This window comes from Empidonax traillii, unplaced genomic scaffold (assembly GCF_003031625.1).
Source record: "Empidonax traillii isolate 1590-97213 ecotype Southwest subspecies unplaced genomic scaffold, ASM303162v1 scaffold592:size536848, whole genome shotgun sequence".
NCBI lineage: Eukaryota > Metazoa > Chordata > Aves > Passeriformes > Tyrannidae > Empidonax > Empidonax traillii.
The window spans coordinates 385,135-408,735 of record NW_020955785.1 but is presented as its reverse complement, the minus strand read 5'-3'; the positions used below and the strand labels follow the sequence as shown (position 1 = coordinate 408,735).

The 23,601-nt window shown below is 46.9% G+C and overlaps 1 protein-coding gene across 2 annotated transcripts in view; it reads right to left on the bottom strand.

Moving 5' to 3' along the window:
* Positions 1–23,601, bottom strand: part of SLCO3A1 (solute carrier organic anion transporter family member 3A1) — a 144,502-nt gene that overhangs the window by 24,290 nt on the left and 96,611 nt on the right. For both annotated transcript variants that reach the window (XR_003572830.1, XM_027898338.1), the window contains exons 3-7: positions 15,774–15,872; positions 12,628–12,891; positions 4,252–4,416; positions 2,203–2,401; positions 1,173–1,311 (exon numbers count right to left, since the gene is read on the bottom strand). Coding sequence is in view for 1 of the 2 variants with exons in the window: in XM_027898338.1 (XP_027754139.1) it covers positions 1,173–1,311; positions 2,203–2,401; positions 4,252–4,416; positions 12,628–12,891; positions 15,774–15,872 (866 nt within the window). In the remaining variant the exon portion in view is untranslated. The remainder of the gene's footprint in view (positions 1–1,172; positions 1,312–2,202; positions 2,402–4,251; positions 4,417–12,627; positions 12,892–15,773; positions 15,873–23,601) is intronic.

Here is a 23,601-nt window from a genome sequence, read left to right as displayed (position 1 = left end):
CTCTGAGGCTGTAGAGGGAAGGGAGGAGAGAAGAGGTTTAAGCAGGACAAGCTCCCGGGTGATCTGGGCGGTGAGGCTGCACTGCCAGCAGCGAGTGCCCACTTCTGCTCAGTGGCACTGGCATGTGCTTTGTCTCTTTAGCACAGGATGGGAGGTCTGATGTCTCCTCAAAAAGCAACGATGAAGCCATGAAGGGATTGCATGTGGTGATCGCTGATGTCCCTGCTGCCACAAACAGTCCCTGTGACCAGGCTGACCTCCAACAGATTCCACACAGGCAGTGCTGCAGCGATCACCATACCTGGCACGGCCCCAGGCAGGGAGCAAGGATGCAGGAATCCAACCAGTCCCCACCCACGGGAGCATCAGGCACTCATTTTCAGCCTAACCCAGAAGACATTAACATTTCAGCAGCAAAAATGAAAAAGCTGGCTTTTAAGATACTGTTAAAAATTCCCCACATCTTCTTTACACAGAGATAGTTTGGTCTTTAGGAGTTTTCTAAGGGAAATAAACTCTTAGATATAGAGAACTGAAAAATGCAGAATGCCTTTGGATGGAGCCTCTGCTCCCCTGACAACTGCTCTTGCTGCTGCCTCAGAGCAAATCAAGGAAAGAGAGAGAAGTGAGAGGAAAGAAAGGAAAGCTTAAGAAAGAGTGAATAAAACCAGAACCTGCTCGTAGGTGTCTAGGAACCAGATTCAGGGAAAGAGCAAGAGGAAAAAGAATAAAAGGATTGGGCAGGGCAAACATGGGCAGGTGGAGAAGAGGGGAGATGAGGAGCTGCAGGACAAAAGAGAAGCTGGTCCCACGGCCTGGGCCAGGAAGCTCTCACAGAGAATCTGGGTTCTGCCACTGGACAACTGCACAGATCTCCATGTTCCTTGCTTCCATGCTGAGGAGAAAGACCAGAGGAGGAGGAGAAGGTTGTGAAATTCCATCCTGCTCCATGAGTAACCCTGGCAGACTGCTGCCAGAGAGAGTGGACATTTATTGCAACAGAGTGAGAAACGACCAGGGTTCATGCCCACCTGAGGTGTGAGGTCAGCTATTGAGGGTGTAACCACTGCTGGCTGTGGGTGAGCTACTCTACCAGGTACGCAATAACCTCGCTCACTTGAGCTCTCAGAATTGTTCCTACGGGCGAGAGGTCCCGAGGAAAGCCCACTCACCGTGCTGCTGCAGCCAGCAAAGCAGGCAGATAAGTATGTGACCCCGTCTGCCCCACAGACTGGAGTGAAGGAATCAGTTTGGCATTCACAGTTGTTATTGCAGGGGGAATATGGGTCCAGAGATGAGGTTGGAGTTGAGCTGTAAGAGAAACAAAAAGAGAAATTAATGGACAGTGTGATGATATCAGCCAGCTTTTTCAATTGCTGCTTCACAAAGACGGCTTTGAGGGGGTAGTTAAGACAAACACATTACAAAAAAGCAGTGGGCAGGCTAGCTGGGTTCCAGCTTTAAGAAATCCAGGCTACAGCCTCTCCCTGGGGACTGAAATGCCATGGTCACTATCCCTCTGCAACAGGGAATCTAATGCAAGGCTTCAGCTGCCTTGTTACCCCAATGAGAAGCCCCAGGGAAGCCCAAAGAGATGATCTAGAGATTGCTCTATATTTTTCTATAATACTGTGAGGAGGTGAGAGGCTGAAGTTTTCATCTTCTAAAGAGTCGCCACTGCATACTGAGGAGCACTCGAAAAGAAAACACAGAATGACTCTCTCCAAATCCTGTGAGTGCTACAGGGCACCACAGGCCTCATTTCTCACATTAAAGTAGACCTGGAGCCACAAACAGTCTCTCTTCACCATATCTGTATTTCCAGGCATCTAAAACCTGATTCTACAAATTTCCCTCGGGCATTTAAATCAACGTACAAAGCACTGCATGTCCCTCACTGCCAGGGGAAACCAGAGGGTGTGATGGACCAAGTGCTACACAGGTGGCCAAGGGCACAGAAGCAGGTCTGGCACCTTTTGATTCAGTTAGACCGATTTTAGTAAAACTGTTGTCAGCTGCAGGTACTCAACTCTCACAGCAATGAGTGGCATGGAAACATCCCAAAGTAAGAGCCCTATATCACACTGCCTTCTACATGCTTGCTCTGTGTTTGTCTGAGGGCCAGCACTGCCTGTTGAGGACAATAACGTGGATTTATGTTGGTAAAGCTCTGTAAGACCTTGAAACTGTCTGGGGACTCACTTGTTTCCATAGGGAACAGTAACCCCTGCCACAGGTCCTGTGTCACATCCCAGGAACAGGAAAGACACGTAGCAAGCTGTGGACACCAGGTTCACCAGCATGGCCATCCTGATGGCTCCCAGAGCAGACAGGCTGAGCTTCTTCACCAAGAGGCCACCCAGGAATATGCCCAGACATGCACATGGGATTGCTGTCATCCCTGCAAGACGAAAAATCAGTTAGCAAGAAGGAGTAAGGCTCAGTGAGCTACACTATTACAGAGTTTTATGCTCCAGCAGCAAGATCTGTGCATAGGGAAACCCTGTAATGACCAACTGCTGGAGTAGCACCAAGCTGGGCATGCCCAAAAAAAGAGGAACGGATAAAAATAGGTATGCTGCTTTGAACAGAAGAACCAGGACCTTCTTCCACTTCTCATCCATACTGGAGGGAAATGCCAAACTTGCTGAGATTGGCCCAACCTAACCTAACCAGCAGCATCTCTAATGCTTCCTGCAACAGCTGGCAGAAAAATAAAGAATTTTCCAAGTTGTCCAGAAGCTTTGGATGAGCCCTGCTTGGTATAATTCACAGTAGTCTGAACTTCAGAGACTAGGCAAGAGTTGCATTTAAAAATATGAAGTCTCCCTTAAAGAATTTTAAACTGTAAGATACAAAATCACTGCCAGAAGTGACTCTGTTTCCAGGTACAGACAGGCATTATCACACCATGTTTGTTTGGGCTCACTTTTATACCTTTGCTGTCAGTTATACTCTAGATTTCACCTACCTAGACTAAACTTAGAAGAGCATCCCAATCCTGGCATTTCTGGACCCCCCTAGATGCCATGTGGGAAATGTGGTAACAACTTTTTTTAAACAAGTTGCTGTGAGAAACACGGAGGTATCAAAGTCTCCTTTCCCACTGCCCAGGCAACTCCCACCAAACAGCTTTTTTTTCCTTCTCCCAGTGGATCAACAGTGAAGTTGCTTTCTTTTGCCAAGCCTTTAATTTTCAGAAAAGATAGAAGAGCCTAACCTCTAAGAGACCTCTGGCCTTTTGTCCAATCATATTAAAATTCACTAGCGAGTTCTGGTGTTGCTGGGGGAGGCAAGGCTGACTGCAGGGGATTGTTTCTTTTGGGAAACCAGGCCAAAACCAGAAGATATTGATGAGTTTAATAGGAAAATAAATAACTGTCAGGAGAGCAGCTTGCAAACTCCTTATTTTGATATTAAGATCCACCCATTTCCTGATGTCCCAGTTTTTGACAGATCACTGCCAGCTGCCCATCTGGCGAGCTGTGGTTGCAGATCATCCAAGATCAACTTGCACGTATCTTAATTGGGTGCTGCTGAGAGAAGGGCTGTCATAAACAAATGGCTGGGCCTCCTTGGGAATGAGCAGCAGCAGCAGCAAACAAATGAAGATTCTGCCATCAGTGTCCTGACAGGGAACAAATGAACACTGAGAAATATATAAATGGGAAACTACAGCAGCATGGAATGGTCAGAGAGAAGGGGCATTTGAAAGACAACCAAGCTGCACTAGCTCAGATACTTTAGCTGCTGATGGCAATCCCATCACCTCCAGGCCAAGGAGAAAGGAGTGACCAACAGGAGAAACTGGGCTTCCTAACCCAAATGGATGTGGAATGGAGAACTCTGGGGAACTTGAAAAAGCAGCTCAATGGGCTGCTCACTTAGAGAGCCACTGCAGCCTTGGGCAACCAAATGGCCCAATTCTGCTGCATTTAAGGCTATCACAGACTTTCATATCCTGGATGTCCCAGACCACTTCCGACACCATGGGCATGGCTACAGGGGAAGTGATGGCAGCAAGATGCAGTGGAGAGCGCAGTCAAGAAGGAAGGATTCTGGAGGTTTCCTGTGTGCACTGCAGCCACGGCACAGCTGGATCCCACCCCTCCCGCTCACGGACACATTTCTAGATGTCAGACGAGTCACTTTATGGGCAGCCTAGCCAGTGAAACTGGGTGCAGTTACCATGCTGAACACTTTTAAATACCTTTGGATGCTGGAGATTTGGTGGCCCCTGTGGTTACTCACCCAGGAGCTGGTTGGCAGATGAGGTGGTGAGGTTGAACTGCTGCTCCAAGTACTTTCCAAGGAAGGCGGCGAATCCGGCCACCACCGCGATCTCCATGCAGGCTGCCAGGATGATACAGGTGAAGACGGGATTGGAGAGCAAGTGCTTAGTTACTTTGGGGATCACTAGAAGAGAGGAAAAAGGGAGAGGTGTGTTTGTGCAGACTTTACTCGAGGTGCTGGAGGTGCCTTTCAGCTCTCCTGAAGGGGAAACTCACTTCAAATCAGGAGTCATTTACTGCCTGCACAGACAAGCTGGTTGAAATGTGGCAACACCAGAACAAAAGGAAACGCCCAAACAGTGCCATCTAAAGATTCAGATATCAAAATGGCGAAAAAAGAAGTAACCTGTTGTTATCGTGGAATATCCTGAGTTGCAGGGGACCCACAAGGATCACTGAAGTCCAGCTCCTGGCCCTGCACAGGACAGCCCCAAGAAGGACACCTGAGAGGGAAGAGGACATGCTGAGCTGTTCACTGTGTAGGATGAACACACACATGGCTTTGGTTTCATGATCCCTTGGCTACCCCCTCCCAAATCATTAGCGTCCAGAGTCCTCTCTCCTCCAAGCCTGTCTCAGTTTCTGATAAGCAAACAGGAGTTACCTTACAAAGGGAAATCAGGCTAATGAATCAGATCGCACATTTTCTACTTCAGCGAACATTTTAATTATTGTCGAGATAACACAGCTTGAAGAGGAGAGGATCCCAGTACAGAAGAGAGCCTTGCTTTGTCTCAATACCTGATGACTAATTTCTCCCTGAATTAAATGTGAAAATCATTAAGTTTGAAAATTACCTTGCTGAAGTGTAGTGAAGCCTCAACGGACCCCTATTTGCATTTTGAAAATCCATCCCCCACATCCCCTATGGTGTACCAGGGTCTGGCAGATGACATTTCCCTAGTGTTGGCTTCTGTTTTCTTAGGGCTTTTTTTTGCACTGGCCTCAGCAAGTCAATGCACAGCTCGTTGTCAAGGCTCTGCTTGGGTGCCCTTGGTTCTTTCTTGAGGAGAGGGGGAAAATTGTTATAATTAGATTAAATCTAACCTTTTTGGAAGGGGCCACTCCACAGTTTCAGGTCTCTTTATATCACAAATGTTTTTCCATACTGTATAAAATTCTTGTTTCATGAGGATTTGCTGAACATAATGAAGGTGCAAGAGGCAAAGTAATTTTTAGTAGAACAGGGTGGAGTAGGGGGAGGAAAAAAAGGAAAAAATACTGTGTGGGAGGAATGAGGGTGGGGGAATTCAGGCATGGATAAATTTCAGAAGCCACCTGCTGCCTCCTTCAGTTCTTTGGTGGCCACCTACAGAATTTCCCCTTCTTGCCAGGAAAAAGATAGAAAATGCAAAGGGGGACTTGGCAGTGCTGAGCTTGAAAAGCCATATTTAAGGTATTAATGCCTGTTGTGCCTCTGGAGTTCAGTTTGTCCAAGATTAATGGATTCCTCAAGATGTAGCTTTGTGCCAATTCAACTCCAAAGACACAAAGGTCTACTTCTAACTTCATCCACCAAATAATAGTGATGACAGCCTGACTTTTGCAAGAGGGAGTTAAAGATCATGCACATTTATTTCTGAAGTTGGCAAGGCTGGTACCCAGCCATCATGCACCACCAAGGTCAAAATCCATCTTCTGTGCTTGGGGCGGACAGCAAAAATTTTGCAGAGTTATTGCACCGTCTCACACAAGAGAGGATCCCCTTGTGACTGCCTTGCCTGGCAGTGCTGGGCTACGAGTCACATCACTTCATCACCTAAAGGGGCTACAAGAGAGCTGGAGAGGGACTTATGACAAGGGCAGATAGTGATAGGACAAGGAGTAATGGCTTTGAAGTGAAAGAGGGAGGAATTTGATTAGATATAAGGAAGAAATTCTTTACTGTGAGGGTGGTGAGACACTGGAACAGGTTACCAAAAAAACTGTGGATGCCTCTGGAAGTCTTCAAGGCCAGGTGGGACACAGTTTTGAGCAACTTGGTCTAGTTGAAGGTATCCCTGCCCATGGGGTAGGGGCTGGAACGAGATGACCTTTAAGGTCTCTTCCAACCCAAAACATTCTGTGATTCTGTGATTCCATGATCATTGCATCTCCTCCCTGTGAGTTTTCTAGGACAGAATCTGTCTTCCACTGCCTATTTGACCACTGTCTACTGCAACAGATCTCTTACCAGCAGGTAGGTGTAACACAAAACTCAGTGCACAGACAACTCAAGCAATGCCTGGCAGCCTCCACCATCTCCTCAGCCAGGGTCAGCTCATTCCCTTTCATCTTCTAAGGGAAATGACAGGAGGCTCCCCATAGAAATGAATATACTTTCATCTTGCTGCTGTCATTTGTTAAGATCAATCATTTGACACCTGCTGCTGCCTTATCTGTCTCAGTTCTTGGGGTGAAATACCTCTGGGAACAAGATCAAAAATCAGCAGTGAAGTTTAAAAATCTCTCAATAGACTAGAGTGACATGCTTTCAGCTGCCTGGCATATGGTGCTGGGTATAGAGGGGGAATAGACAAATGTCTGATGGGGGACAGTGGAGCCCTGGGGAACACAACAGCTAAGGATGTCACTTCCCCACTGGAGCCAATCCCAGCAGAAGTCATGATAAACGTTTGAAGTACATCTGCCAAATGGGGGAAGGGAACAGTCTTTTGGAGTCAAAAGAGTCTCAAAAATCGACCTGGAGAACCCACAAGCTGTGCCAGACTCACCCTTCCACTCTCGGAAGAACCAGCTCATTTAACATCCTTATCTTAATGCACCTGATCCGCTCCAGAAATGACAGCAGAAAAGCAATTCTTACTGGCCTGGCAAGATACACTGAAAAGAACGTGACACCTCTTTTTACTGCTGAAGCACTTCAAACCCAACTCTTCAGACCATTCATATGCAGCATCAGTCACAGGATCATCCACAGATTGCAAGAGACCCAGGCAGATGTCCCAAAGCTCTGCAACACCCCCACCAATCCCTTGACTTCCCACCTGTTAACACTCAACACCCATGCCAAGGCATCAAGCATCCTCCCTGCCTCCCACAGTGGGGCTGCTGTGGGTGACAGGCCACGGGCTTGACAAACACACACACTTATGTGCACCAAGTAGCTCTGATTTGTCACTGCACATCGGGGAGCACCGGGGATAATTGGCAACCTCATTACATGAGGTTTAACTACTCTCCAGAAACGACAAACTGTAATCATCACGTTGGTGCTTGAAATGAATTGTTTGGAACATTACAATCACCAAGGCCCCTGTTTCTGGTTGGAGCACCCTACAGAGACGTGTTTTCAATTTGCAGTAAAGATGAGGAACACAGAAAGCAAAGTAATAAATTAGAGAGAGGTTTACAGCCCAGTCCACATAGGACAGTGCGGTGACAGAATGGCAAAATGTAGCATTGAGCCCAAATACAACTTTCTACTACCAGTGTCAGCAGCAAGCCTCAGGTCTGAATACAAAACAAAAGACAAAATCTCCACCTTGAGACCTGAGGAAAAGGGATGAAGCAAATAGCATAGGCAGTAAGAAGAAAATACGTTCCGGAAAGAGGTAGCTCCTGGAGAAGAGAAGATGGAGTAAGGCAAGAGGTGCTGAAGATATCTCAGGCCAGTTTAATATGCTGAAGTCCACGTGGCTTAGACAAAATTGTTATAATGAAGGATATGGAGGAAAAGGATGACACCTATGCCAAAAAGTCTTCCTGACAAGACGCAAGCTTGAAGCAGCAGTAAGGAAGCAGATCCTTCTAGTCCATCAACCTGCCTCCAGCAACCACCTCTGCTCGACTTCAGAGGAGGACATGAACCTGCCTCACCTGTGACACACAGGTCATGGCAAGACACAGTATCTTTTCAGAGACACGCTCTGCCTGACTTTGGCTGCTGCTCAGCTTTCGTCCCAAGGTGTGCAGGCTGAAGGCCTTTCTGATTTAATCAAAGGTGCTGAAAACAAGGACAACGGCTTGGAAACAGCCCAGAAGAACTGGACAACAATGCCCATACCCTCAGGAAAAGCAAGCCAAAGGAAACTTGGAGACTGATGGGACCTGATGTGTTTTATGATCACCCACCGCCCTCTCACCTAAGACTTGGATTTCTCAGCAAGGTTTTTACATGTTGGTAGAGGGACAAAACCCAAATCCAAGAAGGCATTAAAATCTTGGTACCTGCCTAGATCTGGGCCAAAGACTCATCACTGAATGAAGGCACAGAGGGAGCCCTCTCCAAAAGGTTGCCACTATCACTCATTAGAATCACAAGTTGAAACTGGTCCTGTTACCCTTTATCCCACCCAGTCCTATGAACTCTCCCAGAGTACAACAGGCTCTCCATGGCCCAGACCCTCCCTGCACATCTGGGAGCCTCTGGCCCAGCACTACATGTCTGCTCCCAGACAGCACTTTTTGAGAGAGAAATCCTGGATTCAGAGCAGCTCCCTCCCTAGGTATTCAGCAGATTGGAACACAGAGCAGGAAGGAACTGAACAGAAGACAAGACAGCTGTCAGCTGTACATCCCAGCTCTCCTATGCTCTTGAAAACGAAGTTGAAGAAAAACCAAAATGTTTCCAAATCTAGGGAACTTGCAGTTTTGAAATGCATTTAATTCCACAGTGAGCTTTCTTTTAATTCCTTGTGAATGAGCTTCTCTCTTGAAACCTGAAGTATTCCATATCAATTTCAATCCTTTTAGGGTTTTAATCTCTCTCGCTAGACAGACAGGCAGAATGTAACAAATTTCTGATTTAAATAATTGCACACCAAAATATATTTAGAGTAGAACGTTTCAGGGTTGTTAAAGATCAAGCCAAGGACGCATTCTGAAATCAAATGTCATCAGAACTGACCGCTCAATTCAGTAGATGTGACATTCCTGTATGAAAAAAAAGAATTTTAACAAAATATTTCCAAGCACGTTGTAGAGCAGGTGGTGGGTTAGAGGCAGCGTGTTAACACCGAGTGAGAGGGCAGATACTGGACAGACACAAGCAGAGGGCACTGGTGCCCTGACATCAAGCATCATCTCTGACCCCAAACAGCAGAGAGGTCCCCAAGGCAAACCAGAGGTAGGAAAGCAAAGCTGTGGCCCCCAGGAGAGCAAGGACTACCAGAGCCCATGCCTGAAGTGCTTTCATAGACCATACAAAGAGTCCAGGGCTGGAACAACCCTTCCAGGCTGCCAGGCAAGAGAGAGAGCAATGGCAGCATTTATCCATCCTTTCCCTGCTATTAATCCTTCACTTCTCTGAGCTCCCAAATGGATTTGCTTTGCTTAAGTGAAATACTAGTCAGGCAAAGCAGTGCAGCATTCACATGCCAATTTAGCAACAGGAAGCAGCTCCCAGGACTGTCCCAAAGCTTTCTTGCCTGAGTTGCAGTGCCCCTGTGCAGAGCAGCCATGGCAGCCCCCCGCTGCCTCCACTGCCTTTGATTGCCTCTTCACCTCGTGCCTTTCAAAGGAATTGCTTTTCTTTCAAGTTTGAAGATCCTCTTAAGGATGCTGCTTTCCCTGGCATGAAAATACCCCACAGGAAGAGATGCCATGGCTCCCCCAAAGCTGGGCCCTCCCTCCTGCTTAGACCTTGACAGAGATGTAAAAGATCGATATTTTGAGAAGAGTTCTTTTTATAATAGTCCTGGATTTTTCTGCCTGCTAAGGCTAGGAAAAGGAAAGCCAAGGAATCTCAGCCAGCCCTGCATCTCACTGACTTTCAGCAGATCTTGTAGTGTCTCGAGCATCCTCCCACATGCCAGCCGTGCCGTGTCGCTGGCTGACAGCCGTGACCCGGCTTGGAGCATGTCCCCAGCTGACACCGCCCTGCTCCCTCTCTTACCATGTCCTCCCTCTTGTGGCAGTCACTGCAAGGCTTGGAAAAAATATAGCAAAGAGCAATAAAACCCCTTCAATAGCCAAAAAGGAGATGCAGTTCAGCCTCTAAGGATGCGTTGTTGATACAAGGGGTATTCACACAATCAGTCCAGAGAAACAACTCTTCCTCCCCACACTCGCCCAAGAGATGGACAATCCACATCTCCATGCAGACACAGACTTACAGCAGGCACAGCCCCACCCAGGACAAGCTACAGACACAATGCTTGCTAGAAATGAAGTCAGTTATGGCCATACAAACCCCAACGTGCATCTCCACCCCCAAATCCACGCACAGGTAAATTCCCTGCTGTTGCCCCGAGAAGCTCTGGATGTCCCATCCCTGGAAATGTTCAAGGCCAGGTTGGATGTATCTCTGAGCAACTTGGTCTAGTGAAAGGTGCCCCTGCCCATGGCAGTGGGGTTGGAACTGGATGATCTTTAAGGTCCCTTCCTACTCATGTCATTCTACGATTCCATGATTCTGTTCAGCATCCCAAATTCATGTAAAGCCCAAGGCCCATATTAGGACAGAAGACATGACTATGCATGCACATATATATTTTTAATCTCTGTATATAATTAAGAGTCCTTCTTATCCTAGGATAAAGACTAAACAGTCTAACTTTCCCCAAAGGAAAATACGTGCAATTGACAAATAAATTAAGGATATCAGGTCCCACCACACAGGAACGCATACAGGTATTTCAGGTGCTAGCAAAATAATGTACATCCACAGAAAGATTAAACCATCACCTGAAAAACTGTTCATCAGGAATGATGAGGGGTGTTTGCCTTCCCTTGTGGAACGTGTCTGAACATTTCCAGGCAGGCACTTTAGCAACACGACTCTTGACCACATTCCAACTGTGACAATAGTGGCAAGGGACTTGAAAGGAGGTGTCAGCTACCAACATCGTGTCATCTGTGACAGCCTCAAAGGAATAACTAAAAAGGTCATTCCTTGTCTTATTTGATGTGATATAAATTATATTTCAAAGTCCATCTACAAAGAGACTCCCGAAATACTGGCAGATCCAAAATGGGGTTACCTGCAATGAGAGTACTAATGTGGAAGACTGTGGTGCCTCCTGATGTAATCAATACTTGAAGCATATGGAAGTGGCAGCTTAATTTCTCTACTTCAATGAGCAACAGATGCTCAATGAACCCCCCCACGGCCTCCCTGTGTGCAAGATGCTCAGCACCATCCTTAGGCTGAACTGCTGTCCTTCCACGCAGCAGGGATATGTCATACTTTCCTTTTTCTACATGAAAACCTGAAAAAATTTCCAGTGCCCACTCCAAAAACTCAGTGGTTAGAAGCAGACACCTTGGTGTGCACACAACAAGAGCCACAGCATTATCCAGATGGACATACCATGGGAAAAGCCCATTCCTCAAAACAGAGAAAATCCTTGAAAGGATGAAGAAATTCATTTTACTGACAAAGTTTCAAACAATTTATCCCTTTACCTTTCTTTTGAATTTTCTCATCAAGTCAGAATTTCACATCTTTGACCTTTGAACAACCACATCAACTATTCAAGGCATTTTTATGTTTAGAAAATACTTTTTCCCCCAAAGCCTCTTCGTCCTTCCCCCCTGTATATCATTCAACTCCCAATTAAGGCAACTGCAAGGGAAGTAAGTGATTTTGTCCTCATTTATCTAAATACATCAGGCAGTAATGAAACCCGCTCTGCCACAGCGACAGGGAGTGGGAAGCAGCCACCAGCGCTACAGAACCACCCTCTCAGATGAAGGATTTTCTAGTGCAGCCTACAGAAAGGAGATCTGCCCACACTCTCCCACGAAATGCTGGATCCTCAGCTGACTTTAATTAGAGTCAGCTCCATTTCCATCACTGCAGGACATGATGTGGGATTTTCTCTCTAATTTGCCACAAGTGATGCTCTGCCCTGTCATACTGCTGCTATTCTGGGCTGATATCTACCTCTTCCCCACCCCAGTTTAAGAGCTGTGGTGATGCCCAGGACTGATTGCTTTGTATCTGGGATTGCACTAATCTGCAGCTCAGATGCTGGGAGCTCCCAGTTTCTTTTTATTGCCCTTGCCAGCTTGGTCTCCACTTCGGGAGGCAGAGGGGAGCAGGACAGTAGACTGGAGAGAAGCTCACAAATTGCTCTGGCAACTGTATTCCCCTTCAATTTTTTATCAACTCTACAGGACTATCGTGCATTTCTGAAGCTTTGCAGTTAAAAAAAAAACCAAAAAAACCCACAAAGCTTTAAAGTGGAACAAAGTCTCTCTTTCAAATGAGGACAATGCCAGAGACAATTAGAAGCTAGGGACTGAAATTTTAGGATAGTAAATTTTTTTTTTTTTTTGGAATTTCGGGGATAGAGGTAGACAGCCCGAATCAGAGGCCAATTATAAATCCAACCAGCTGTTAACCTGCTGGTGGTCCCCACGGAAAACACGACGAGAGCCGGCGCCTCACCTCGCAGCTGCTGGAAGCAGGTCGTGCTGCTCTCCCCATCCAGCGGGTGCCGCAGGACCCCGTTGCTCGGCTTGGGCCTCTCGTATTCCCGCTCGGGAAGCATGGCCTGCTCGCTCTCCCCGGCGTGCTCCGGCCGCGGGGGCAGCGACTGCGGGAACCCGAACATCGGCAGGGACGAGAAGAAGAGTAAGGCACCACACAGCAGGAAGCCTCCCCACCACGCACCGATCCACCGAGGGTCGTCCGGGGTTATGTCCAGCTTACCTACGAGGGCACACATGGGGAGGGGAAGACAACAGCGTGATGATCCTGTAGGGGGACGGTTGCTGGGGGCTTTGTTGGCTGATAAGGGATGCAAGGCGCAAGGTGGGGGCCTGCAGTCCACCCCACACCTGTACTGTGTGAGCCACCACTGCGTAAGGACCTCCAGGTCCAAGAGATCCGTAGGACAAGCTCCCATCACCTTCTCTGCCTGGATAGTACATCCAGCTTCTGCAACACCCCGAAACCAAGGGCTTCTCTCCAGTGTCTTGGCTCTGCCAGCTCTAGAAAGCTGCCATATTCCTGTCAGTGTCCCCTGTGCTGGCATCAAGGTTTTGGACATCCCTGTTCCAGCCTGTCCCCCTGTGCACACACAGCTGACACACCTACTGATCTGCAAAGAGAACCAGTAGTGCAGACAATGATGTTGCATCTCCACCCTGTTTTACTCCTTTTTCCTAGGAAGTCAGTGCTCTCCCAGCTTTGAATATTCAGCAAAAGACAGATGGGCATTTCAGTGGGCTTTAGGGGCACCTGTGGAGGGTGAAACAATCCTAAATATTGAAAAAGAAACTCACGCTGCATCAAATGGGCTCAGGAATGTAGAGAAATAATCAGAAAATGAAGAAAAGCAAAGTGAAAGGCAAAAGTATCCTGCAGACCATCACTCAGCAGTGATAAGGCAAAAGAAGGGTCTGGAGTCAGTTTAGGGGAATAAAAATAAACAGCAGGACACGAAAAGCTGTGTTCCCAACAGCTGCCTTGCTGCCACAGCCAAAGGGTGCCCAGTGCTGAGCTGACTCCTGGGGGAGACCTAGGTCTACGTGGCTGGAATAACAAGCTCCTCTGTTCATGATGTCTGTCTGGTTACTGCCACTCTGAAAAATCTGTCTCAAGTGAGGCAATCAAGTTGTCTCTCAAGCAGAGACAGAAGGAAACTCTTTTCTCCTAAGGGAAAATAACACGTAGCTCTCAAATACAGATAAAGTTTGAAAAATAGTGTTGTGGAGGGGCTGGATTCTTCTGCTACTATTTTCTCCTGCCTGAAGTGCATTTTTTTCAGGATCTTGGGAACACAGCACTGTGAAGAGCCAGGTAAATCAAGATGCTCTTCATATTCCCTTCCTAAAATAGCTCCTGCATGGAGGCCAGTGCAACAGCATGCCCTGGCATCCCACACCTGCCCAAAACAGGGAGCAGGACAAGGCTCAACCGCCTGGAGCTTGGTCTCCTCATGCCACCTTGAGCTGCAAAGCAGAGCCAGCTGCAGCGTGGAAGTTCCCACACAAAACCAGACAGAGGCTATGTGTGTCCCAGCCTTTGCAGGACAGCAATGGACCATGGCAAAAGCCAGCTGGGCCTGCAGCTGGGAAGCACTACAACCACCCTGTAGGTGGCTGAGCCACAGCCCCTTTGTGTTCTCAGTGATAAACACTCCACTACTCTCCTCTGCGGCTCCATATTTGTCTGGGGCTTTTGGAGGTGTGAATATGGAGCAACGTCTCATATTAAAAATGACCAGAAGACATCAAATTAACTTTTTAGCTAGGCCAGCATCTTGCTCTGATGGTAACCAGCTGCAGCTGCCCAGAACGACCACAAGAATAAAGTCAGCATATACCTGATATTATTCTTGTGATTTGTGGCTTGGGGGCTTTATAAGCTAGATTTTGTCATGTTCATTTTTTCTTCTATAAACTTGCCCCATTGTTTTTGAATCCATTTGTCAATTTTTAATACTTCATGGTGAGGAGTTCCACAACTTCACCTCCTGGGAGAGGAAATAGTTTCTTCTCTACATTCATATTATAGTGTAAATTATACTTAATGGACAAATATCTAACAGGGTTCAAACAAGTTTCTCTGCCTACAGAACCAAAAGAGGCTTTGGTAAAGCCAAGGAATGAAAAGGGGTCAGGCGGTGTTTAAATCAAACTGCAGCCAAAAGTCTCAGCCATCAAAAGAAGATACTTGTTTTTCATTTGATATTATTTATATTTCTTCAGCTGCCGTGTCTATGTGAGACCAAGAAAAGGCAGTAGCTCTTTCCCAGATTTGCACAATTCTGTTCTGAGTCCTGTGATGATGTATTTGCAACATCACAGAGCTGAAATGCAACCTCAAAGAGGACAATACCCATGCAAAAGCGTCTGGAGGATTCGATGGAGCTATGGAAAAAACATCTGAATAACTGAGGGAAAAGAAAAGCATCGAGCTTGCAGCCAGAGGGCTGAGGGAGCAGTAGAGAACTGCCTGTTACATATTGCCCTCTCATGGCAAAGAACACACAGTGCAGGTACGAGTAAGAGCAGAATATGCAGATTTTTGTCTTAACGAACAAAAAATCAATTAACAAACAATCTGATTTATCCAAGTGCAGTCAAGGTGAGCAATAACTAGCACAGTTTTAGGAAAAAGGAATAATGCTGTGGGGCTGAAGCAGTGTCATTGGCAGAAGGTTCTGGGCAATGGGTCTTACTGGTGGTACTTCCACAAGAACCTGGATGGTTCCCCCAGATCCTGGGGTGACAGCTGTCCAGATTTCATCCTGTGCTCTGGACACAGCTCCCCTGGCATGACTATGTGCATGGGTAGCTGTCTGCCCTGCCACAGTGATATTTCAAGGTGTCCTCTAAGAGCTGGGTGAAACTCATCTCACAGTAGAAAAACCAAAGGAAGAGAACAATTTTTAATGACTGCAAATCTGTTTACCAGAACAGAGCTGAAAACTTTTGAATCCCAGTCATAAAACCCCTCTAAAAGTGACACCCATACATGCAGGAGGTACTCAAGACGAAACAGGCAGTTTCCTGCTTGTGAGCATCAACATCCTGCTGGTACAACTTTAGTGTATTTGATTTGAAATCAAACCCATTTCTCCTTACTTGTGTCAATGAAGACAGCATCCACATAGATTTTGGTACAGAAGGAGCCCAAGATAAATCCACAGGCTGGTCCAAATACCAGCATCGTAAACAGGATCCCTACAAGGAGAGAGAAAAGACAAAATTAGTACTAGGCACTGGTTATTCATTGCAAGTTGTTCTGCTTGTCTCCTGAAAGATGCAGGATGCCAAATAGATAGGGCTATGCTTGCCTTCTCCCCATGGGGAAATCTTTGTCTTCACCTTTGCCTCCTCCAGCTAAACTCCCAGTAGGCAGAATTTTCAGACTTTAGGGCCAGCAAATCTATGAAATAAGCATTGTCACAGCTGGCTGGATAAAGTCCCTTTACAGAAGTAGGAGTACTTTTCCAAATCCATGAATCCCTTCTCGCCATTATATCCACACAGCAAATATTCCCCAAGGCACATGGCTCTTCCAACCTCTCACAACTGCTCACTCCCCCTGCAAAACCTGCATGAAATTACCACTGTAATGCCAGAAGAAGAGCTATTATGAGTAAATTAGTTATTTGTTTCAATACAGTATTTAGAAGCATTTATTCTCACTCCCATTTTGGCCTTGAAACAGGAACGTTACAGGCACTCTGCCAGCTCTCAATTATCCAGGGCAGAAAGGCAGGGGGACACAAGGATAATCCAGAAACAGAAGCAGCAAAAATAACACAAAACATTTGTAAATTAGACAATAAGAACATATTTGATACCTTCCCATTTGGGATAACAACAACATTAAGGAAAAACAACAGAAAGTCCTCAAGGACCCTTGTAAATGGCTTTCTGAAGGAAGCAGGGACAAGGTCTGGCCAGTGCAAAGCAAGAACCTGCTTGTTCCCTCTGGAACAAGATAGTGCTGATGGATCCATGTGCCTGGTGAGGGGGGGCAGCCTGTGCTGGCACCAGGTGTCACTGCACTTCAGAAATGGCCCATGAAGGAGATTATTTGCATCTGTGTGCTTTTCTCACTCTCCTTCGGGGTACATCCCACATCTCTCTCCAAATCTCTCCGGGGGTGCTGCTTGGCATCTCAGTGCATCCATAATGCACTTCATCGCAGCTATCTCAGCCCTCAACTTCCTTATCGGGAAACTTTTAATTCCCAAGTTCTCTGTGCTCTGTCTGTTCTCTCTCTGTTCATTTCTTAGGAGTTGGAGAAATTACCAGAACTGCAAAATATTCCCAGGAGACCACCAGCTCTACACAAGGCAAACCACACCTGCTGGTGATGGTGTAGTCAAGCAGAATAAGCTGGTATGGTCAGAAACAACTGCACCTTCATTTTTTAAATGCAGGGTGCAAACTTAATTCCTCCAATTTGTCAGCACTGGGACCTGGCTGGATTAGTAACAAGGTACAAAGCAGCGGTGCCTCCAGCCAGCTGATCACACAGAGACCCAGTGTGTTAACGCCTTCATGGCTCTCACCACCTACACCAGCAAGAGAAGGAAACAAAGGTGCTGGGAGGAAAAAAAGTGACAGGTTGTATAAGCCACAGTAAGGAGTTGCTGCTGTCACGGCAGCAGCAGGAGCTGCCATCCCCTGCCCTATTTCAGCCAAGCTCAAAGCTGCAGCAATGGCACTGTGTGGCAGCCGTGCTGCCAGCTTAAATTAGTCCCCAGGGTCTCTGCCCATGCTGTCCATGTCGCCAGTGAACCACCCATCTGCAGTCACCTTGTCCTGCGGTGTTGGGTTTGTGCCCCATGATCCAGCAGTAAACTGGGGAATTTGTGCTCCTTGAGCAACAGAGCTGCTTAGGAAGCCGGTGCCTTGCTCCCTTGGGTACCTATAAAGCCTCGTGTGGGAGATCCCAGTCCCTGGTTACATGCAGAAGCACTTCATGGAATGTGAAATGAAGGAAGAGACAGCTGGGGAGAGAAGAGAAAAAGGTGTGGTTTTTTTTTTCCCAGCACACCCAGCACCATTTCCCTCCTTCGCAGCCCCCAAGGCCAGCCTCACTTGGGGCTATAATGGCATTTTATAAAATATCCATGTCACCTTTTTCTTTGGTCACTAGATGGCATTAGTGTTTGTCATTCAGCCCACAAGTGCCACGTGGAGCAGGCTGGGTGACAGTGCTGCTCACCCTGGCTCCCCTGGCCTGATGGTGTTCCTGGGGGTCCCAGAGCCCCTGGGAGGATGGCAATGGCCACAGGGCACTGTCATCACCCAGGTATTTGCCACATGCCCAATCAGGTTATGTCTGCATGCAGGAAATCACAGGTTTTAGAACTGTTCTAAAACTGTTAAGTTTTTAGTCAAAGAGCTAAAACAGACAGCATCTAGCAGAGATGGCCATGGGTACTATTCTGATGAACAAGCCAGCAATTAAAGACCAGGTTAATTTTTGTTGGCTGAAGATTAGTTACGAATTTCCACATAATATGGCCAAGCACATGAAGACACATATAGGCTGGGGAAGTGACAAACAGAGCCCATATTTTGGATGAAGAGTCCTTGGACTTCAGGACTCCGGACATTGCTTTGCTTTTACTTCTCTGCCCTAGAAGGTATAAGGGAAAGGAAAGTTCAGGCAGACCTGAGCATCTCGCTCTTTCCCAGACCCAGATCCTCAGCGCAGACCCTGGTATCCAGCACCCAGAGCTGCCTGAGGGTTCCCATCCACAGGGATGGCCCTCCAAGGGAAGGCAGCAAAGCACACTGGGCTGCAACAGGTTCCCACAGGAACCAAGGGGGCTGCTGAGCTGCTGTGCCACTGCCCTGATGGGACCTGTGTGTGAGTAAAAGGACTATGTGGCCATTAGGATAGCTGATCTGGGGCACCCACACTCCAGGAATGGCCAATTCTGGGCACGACAAGGCAGGTTTAGGTGAGACCTTGAACGACCTGCACTCTAGAAGCAGCAGGTATTTGTTTTCCTTCTTTTTTGTGTGGTTTGTTTGTTTGTTTGTTTGTTTGTTTGGGGGTTTTGTGTTTTGTTTTAAAAACCTATTACTGGTTGATGACTTTCTGTGCTTAACAGCTCTAGAAACCTGAGAACACACCAAAATTGTCTTGTGGCACCAATGTGTCTTGTCACACAGCTATGCAGGCAGAAGGACAGTGGCCAGTTCTAATCCTCTACACAACACTTTTGGATGCCCCAGTGTTGGGTTAAAGAGGGATGGAAGTTTGTCCCGTGATGATCTCCAAACCACAGGCAGGGTTGTCTGACCATATATACACAGAGGCAAAACCGCAGAACTGGAGTATGTTCACGGAACAAAAGAGTAAATAAAAGACAAAGAACACAGAAGAAGATCATCCTTCACCAAACTGTCCCCCGGGAATATTTTCCCCTTTTTCCAAAGAAGAAGAGAGCAGGGGACATGTGGCTGGTGATCCAGCAGCAGGATGAAAATGCTTGCAGAGGTAGATAGCTCAGATGAAGCAAATGTCAAGAAAGCTGTGGCCAGTGCATGTACAGGTGACAGCACAGGTGACAGATGAATTGTGCCCCTCCTTGCACTGTTGTACCACAACACCACCACATCAGAAATGAGCCGTTACAAGGCTTGAGAAACAAGCTCCGTTATTAAAATACAACATTTCTTATCCTGGTGGCTGCAGGAAGGCATGATTTGCTCTGCAATGTCCTCACTAGAGGGCAATGTGGGATAGAGGATCCAGCAAAACACCTATCTAAGATCTTTTAAAAGCTATTAAATTATTATTCACCTCTAGGCTAGCTTAAAAACCCCTCATGTTAATTATGTTTTTTCTTATTCTATGTCCTAAAATCAAGAAAACAACTGTCTCAACCCATGCCTTTTTTGTTATCTTCTTTTGAGACTCCAACAAAATCCTACTGTTGTAATATTAGTATTTTACACTTTAATTCACAAATCAAGTAGAATGTGGAAAAACAATGGATAATTTAGGTCTGTACAGAGTAGGACTATGCTCAAGGATCAACAGAGCATGCTACTGGGTACAAGAATTAGGCCATTAGGCAATCGGGATAGTGCCTGTGGTTGAACAATTATGAGGAATTGAGGACTCAAGAGGAAACTAGGAAAGTCAGAATTAGCTTAAGACATCCTTCCTCTTTCCAGAAATTCAGCACAATGGCTAGCCGCTCCCCCTTGTTGGGAAAACACTTTCCACATCACCCACCTAGTCATGCAACCACAAAGTTGCTGCTTAGTAGAGAAAGAGGTCTTGCAAAACCTCTCTTCCCAGTTTTGGGGTTGCTGCTAAGGATAAAGATGGGCTGCATTTGGGGCCAGCTTTAATATCACTTGCTTGATCTTTTCCCATGTTTCCCAGCCAGCGGTAAATAATAGCAGGAGCAAACACATCAAAGATCCAACCCTAGCTCTACCAGCCTCTCGGGAAGCTCCCACTGATGCCAATAAAACCAGTAATCAGTATAGGTAGAGCAATTTGATGGTATTTTTAGTATTTAATCTTAGACTATTTTCTTAATTCTTAACAAATAATGGTAATTCTTAGAAATACTCCAGAGATGCAAATTAAAAACTTAACTGACTCTGCCTTAGGACAATTGAAACATTTTGTTTCATAACTCACAAATACTTCCTTTCAGTTTGGGTCCTTCAAAAACACAGTTACATTGCAATTTCAAAACAGCTAATAATTTTCAGCTTACCTGCTCTATCCCCTTCGTCAATCTCCCTGCCTCCCAAAAAGACAGGGGAAAAAAGGCAGCAAGCCAGGCTGGACTGAGAAATCAGAAATATTTTCCTCCCCATCTTTTCAAATAGAACAATTTGCCAAATCCTCTTGTCAACTAACATTTTCCAGGGGCTGAGGAAAGGATGGGGACAGAGGGGAGTATTAGATCTGACATTTCGTGATGAGATTTTATCACTAGCAGGGCCTAAGACTGATAATGCAGTTTTCCATTAGCGCAAAGGGAAGGAGCAGCAGCAGGTACCACATCTGTGGGGAGAAGGTGGCACAGAGATGCTCAGTGAGTCATGCAAACTCCACAAGAACCAAATTGCAAAGACAGGGATGAAGGATGTCAGCATTTCAGTAGTACAGAGCCGGCCCTTGGTGATCCCAGTTGCTTTCCAGCAGCAACAGGATCCTGAAACATGAGCAAACCTGTGTTGTGTGCAGGGTGAAACAGGTGAAGCATCAGCTCAATCCGTGTAATGAATTAACTGGGGACAGTAACTCCCTTGAGAAAACCTCCTGGCTGGAAATAAGGTATGGAGGGAGAGGCAGCAAGGCTTGCCAGTCTCACCAAGGTGCAGTGAGGAGGCATCTCAGGTACAGTTCACTGAGGAATAAGAGCGGGTTCAGTGCACAGTCATGGGCTGAGAAAAAAATACATGAACAGCTAAAGAACACCAAGTCATTTCTCTTCAAATCTCAGCCTCACCAGGGGCTGAGGACATGAGGAAAGTTATTTTGGAGAGCTGCCAACGTGTGCCAGGCGAAGGTGAGCTGGGTAGGTGAGACAGGAGGAGGAAAAGCAGCATCTCCCACAGCAGGACCGCACACAGGGCTATCAGAGCAGCAACCATCAGCAGTGAGTCACACAGCATTTCCCAACCATGGGCAAATCCCTGGTGTTGCAGAGAATCCTGTTTTATTTAGCTATGGAGATGTCAGTGGTATCTCCTGGGTTCTCTTGACCCAGGTTGCTCCTGCCTTGACATTTGCATGAAATTAAAGAGTGCAGGAGATGATTCACTGTGCTCCTAAGGATCTGCACATCTTCAGCAAAGCATATGGCCAGAGCAATAGCTCTTTCCCCTTGCACCACCCCGAGGGTCAGCTCTGGTGGGCAAAAAGCCGACCAGTTTGGAAGCTGTGGGAAACTCCAGTGCAAAGGTAGTGTTGTCCTTGCATCAAGTAACTACATCCCCGTGGAGGAAGGGGTCTGGGAGGTAAATGTGATCTCTGTCAAGCATGACAGGAACTGGGTGGTTCAGCAACCATCACAAAAGACAGGCACTGGGATATGTGGAGGAGGACAGAGCCCACACACACACTGCCATGGCCCTGGTGGTGCTGCTCCTGGACATGGGACAGCATCCCACCAGGAATGTCACCCCCAGCCCCCTGCCTGCTGCAGGAGCAAGCTCTTTCTAAAAGCACAAAGGGAACTGGCTCTGCAAAGCACGAGATAATCTCAAAACCCTGCTTGTCCCACATTTCCTGCTGCATGGAGAGGACTGGGCAGGCCAATGTGAAGGGATTACTGGAATATCGTAATTCATGTGCTCTGTAACCTGCCCTTAAAGAGACACCACCCCAGCACAGCCTGTGGGAATCAGAGGCATGCTGGTACAGACTGGAGATGCTGTATCCTCCTGCCCACCAGGCACTGGCCCTCAAGGGCTTGGGATAAAACCTTCCACACTCTTACCCAGTGGGCAGAGCTCGTTGTTTCAGTGGGTTTTCTCTGGTTTCTATCACTTGATGTAACCTCAAAAACGCACAGTAAGGGTAGAGTGAGGCTGTTTCCTAGCCAGATGGTTTCTTTCCACTGCACAACGTGCTGGACTCCTCCAGCATTGCCCCTCCTCCGTGGCAGACAGTGTGCCTATGAGCCCCCTCAGTGCCCATACGAGTGTAAGAATGCCTGCATTCCCACTCAGCCCCTTGGTCTCTCCTTCCCAGCTTCCCCCATTTACCATGGAAAGACATTGTTTTTCCATCTGACTCTTTGTCTACACAACCACCCCCACCTCCTGCTCCCTTATGGCTGCTGCTCACTCACAGCACTGTGACTGACCACAGGGAAGGCGAATGGGTGGTGTTGGTGTGTGTCGAATTGTTCTGCTCCCTCAGTGCAACCACTGAAGCGAAGGGAATGTTCAGACAATCTGGACAGATGTTCCCAAGTGCCTGCAGTTGTCAATTAATGAGGAGCAACTTCGGGATAATTCACTTTAATGTTTAGTCTTTGTTCTGGTGGGGATGAAAGCAGTTCCAGACCTGTACTGGTATGAGATGGAGTGGGGAGGAGGGAAGAGTTTGGGGGGTTCATCCCATCTGTACAGTAGCACACCTATTATTTATTAGTTTTGCCTTTAGGAGCTCAAAACCAGTGATGCCAAATACAGGGAAGTATGTCCTGGCACTCACAAGGTAGTGAGAGGCTGAATTCTCTGCTCAGTCATCATCTTCCCATGGACCATTCACTGCATCTCATTACTTTTCCACCTTTTAACAACAGCTAGTCCCTCACTGTGAAGTGCTGCAAGATGCACAAATATTCTGCACTGCTTCAGCAATCAGGGACACAAAAGGCATTAGAACAAACTGAGCTTTGGTTCTGAGCTCTTCTCATTGATTCCACCGTAACAGCTCATTACTTGCATCTGTGTGTGCAGTACAACACCTGGAGAAAGATCTGACAGCGCTGTCCCAAGACATCCTTTTTCTCACTGACAGACCTGTGGCTGCTTTTGGCCAGTGGAACAGCTCCAGCAAGCAGCAAACCTCCAAAGCAGAAGTGTTGGACTGAATCTGACGTCTCCCATTTCCATGGGATCACTTGTGATGGGAGAGCCATAAAGGGATTCACTAATTGATTGCCTTGCCTTTAGACACTGAGAGGAATTATTACCGAGTTTGAAATTAGGCAGCCTTGGACATCTCCTGTCAGCTTCTTCCCTCTTCTCTGATCAAACCTTTCAACTGAAATACCAAATCACTTTCTGCACCCTGTAAAATCAGCTCTTGCTCCATGAAGATTTGTGTTTTTAATGCAAGCTACTCACCACTCTATGGAAATGCTGCAGAATGACTTATTTACCCCTGTGTTTAGTAAGACTTAATGACTGTACCTTAAGCTGGTTGGGGGCTTTCATCTACTTATCAAGAGGC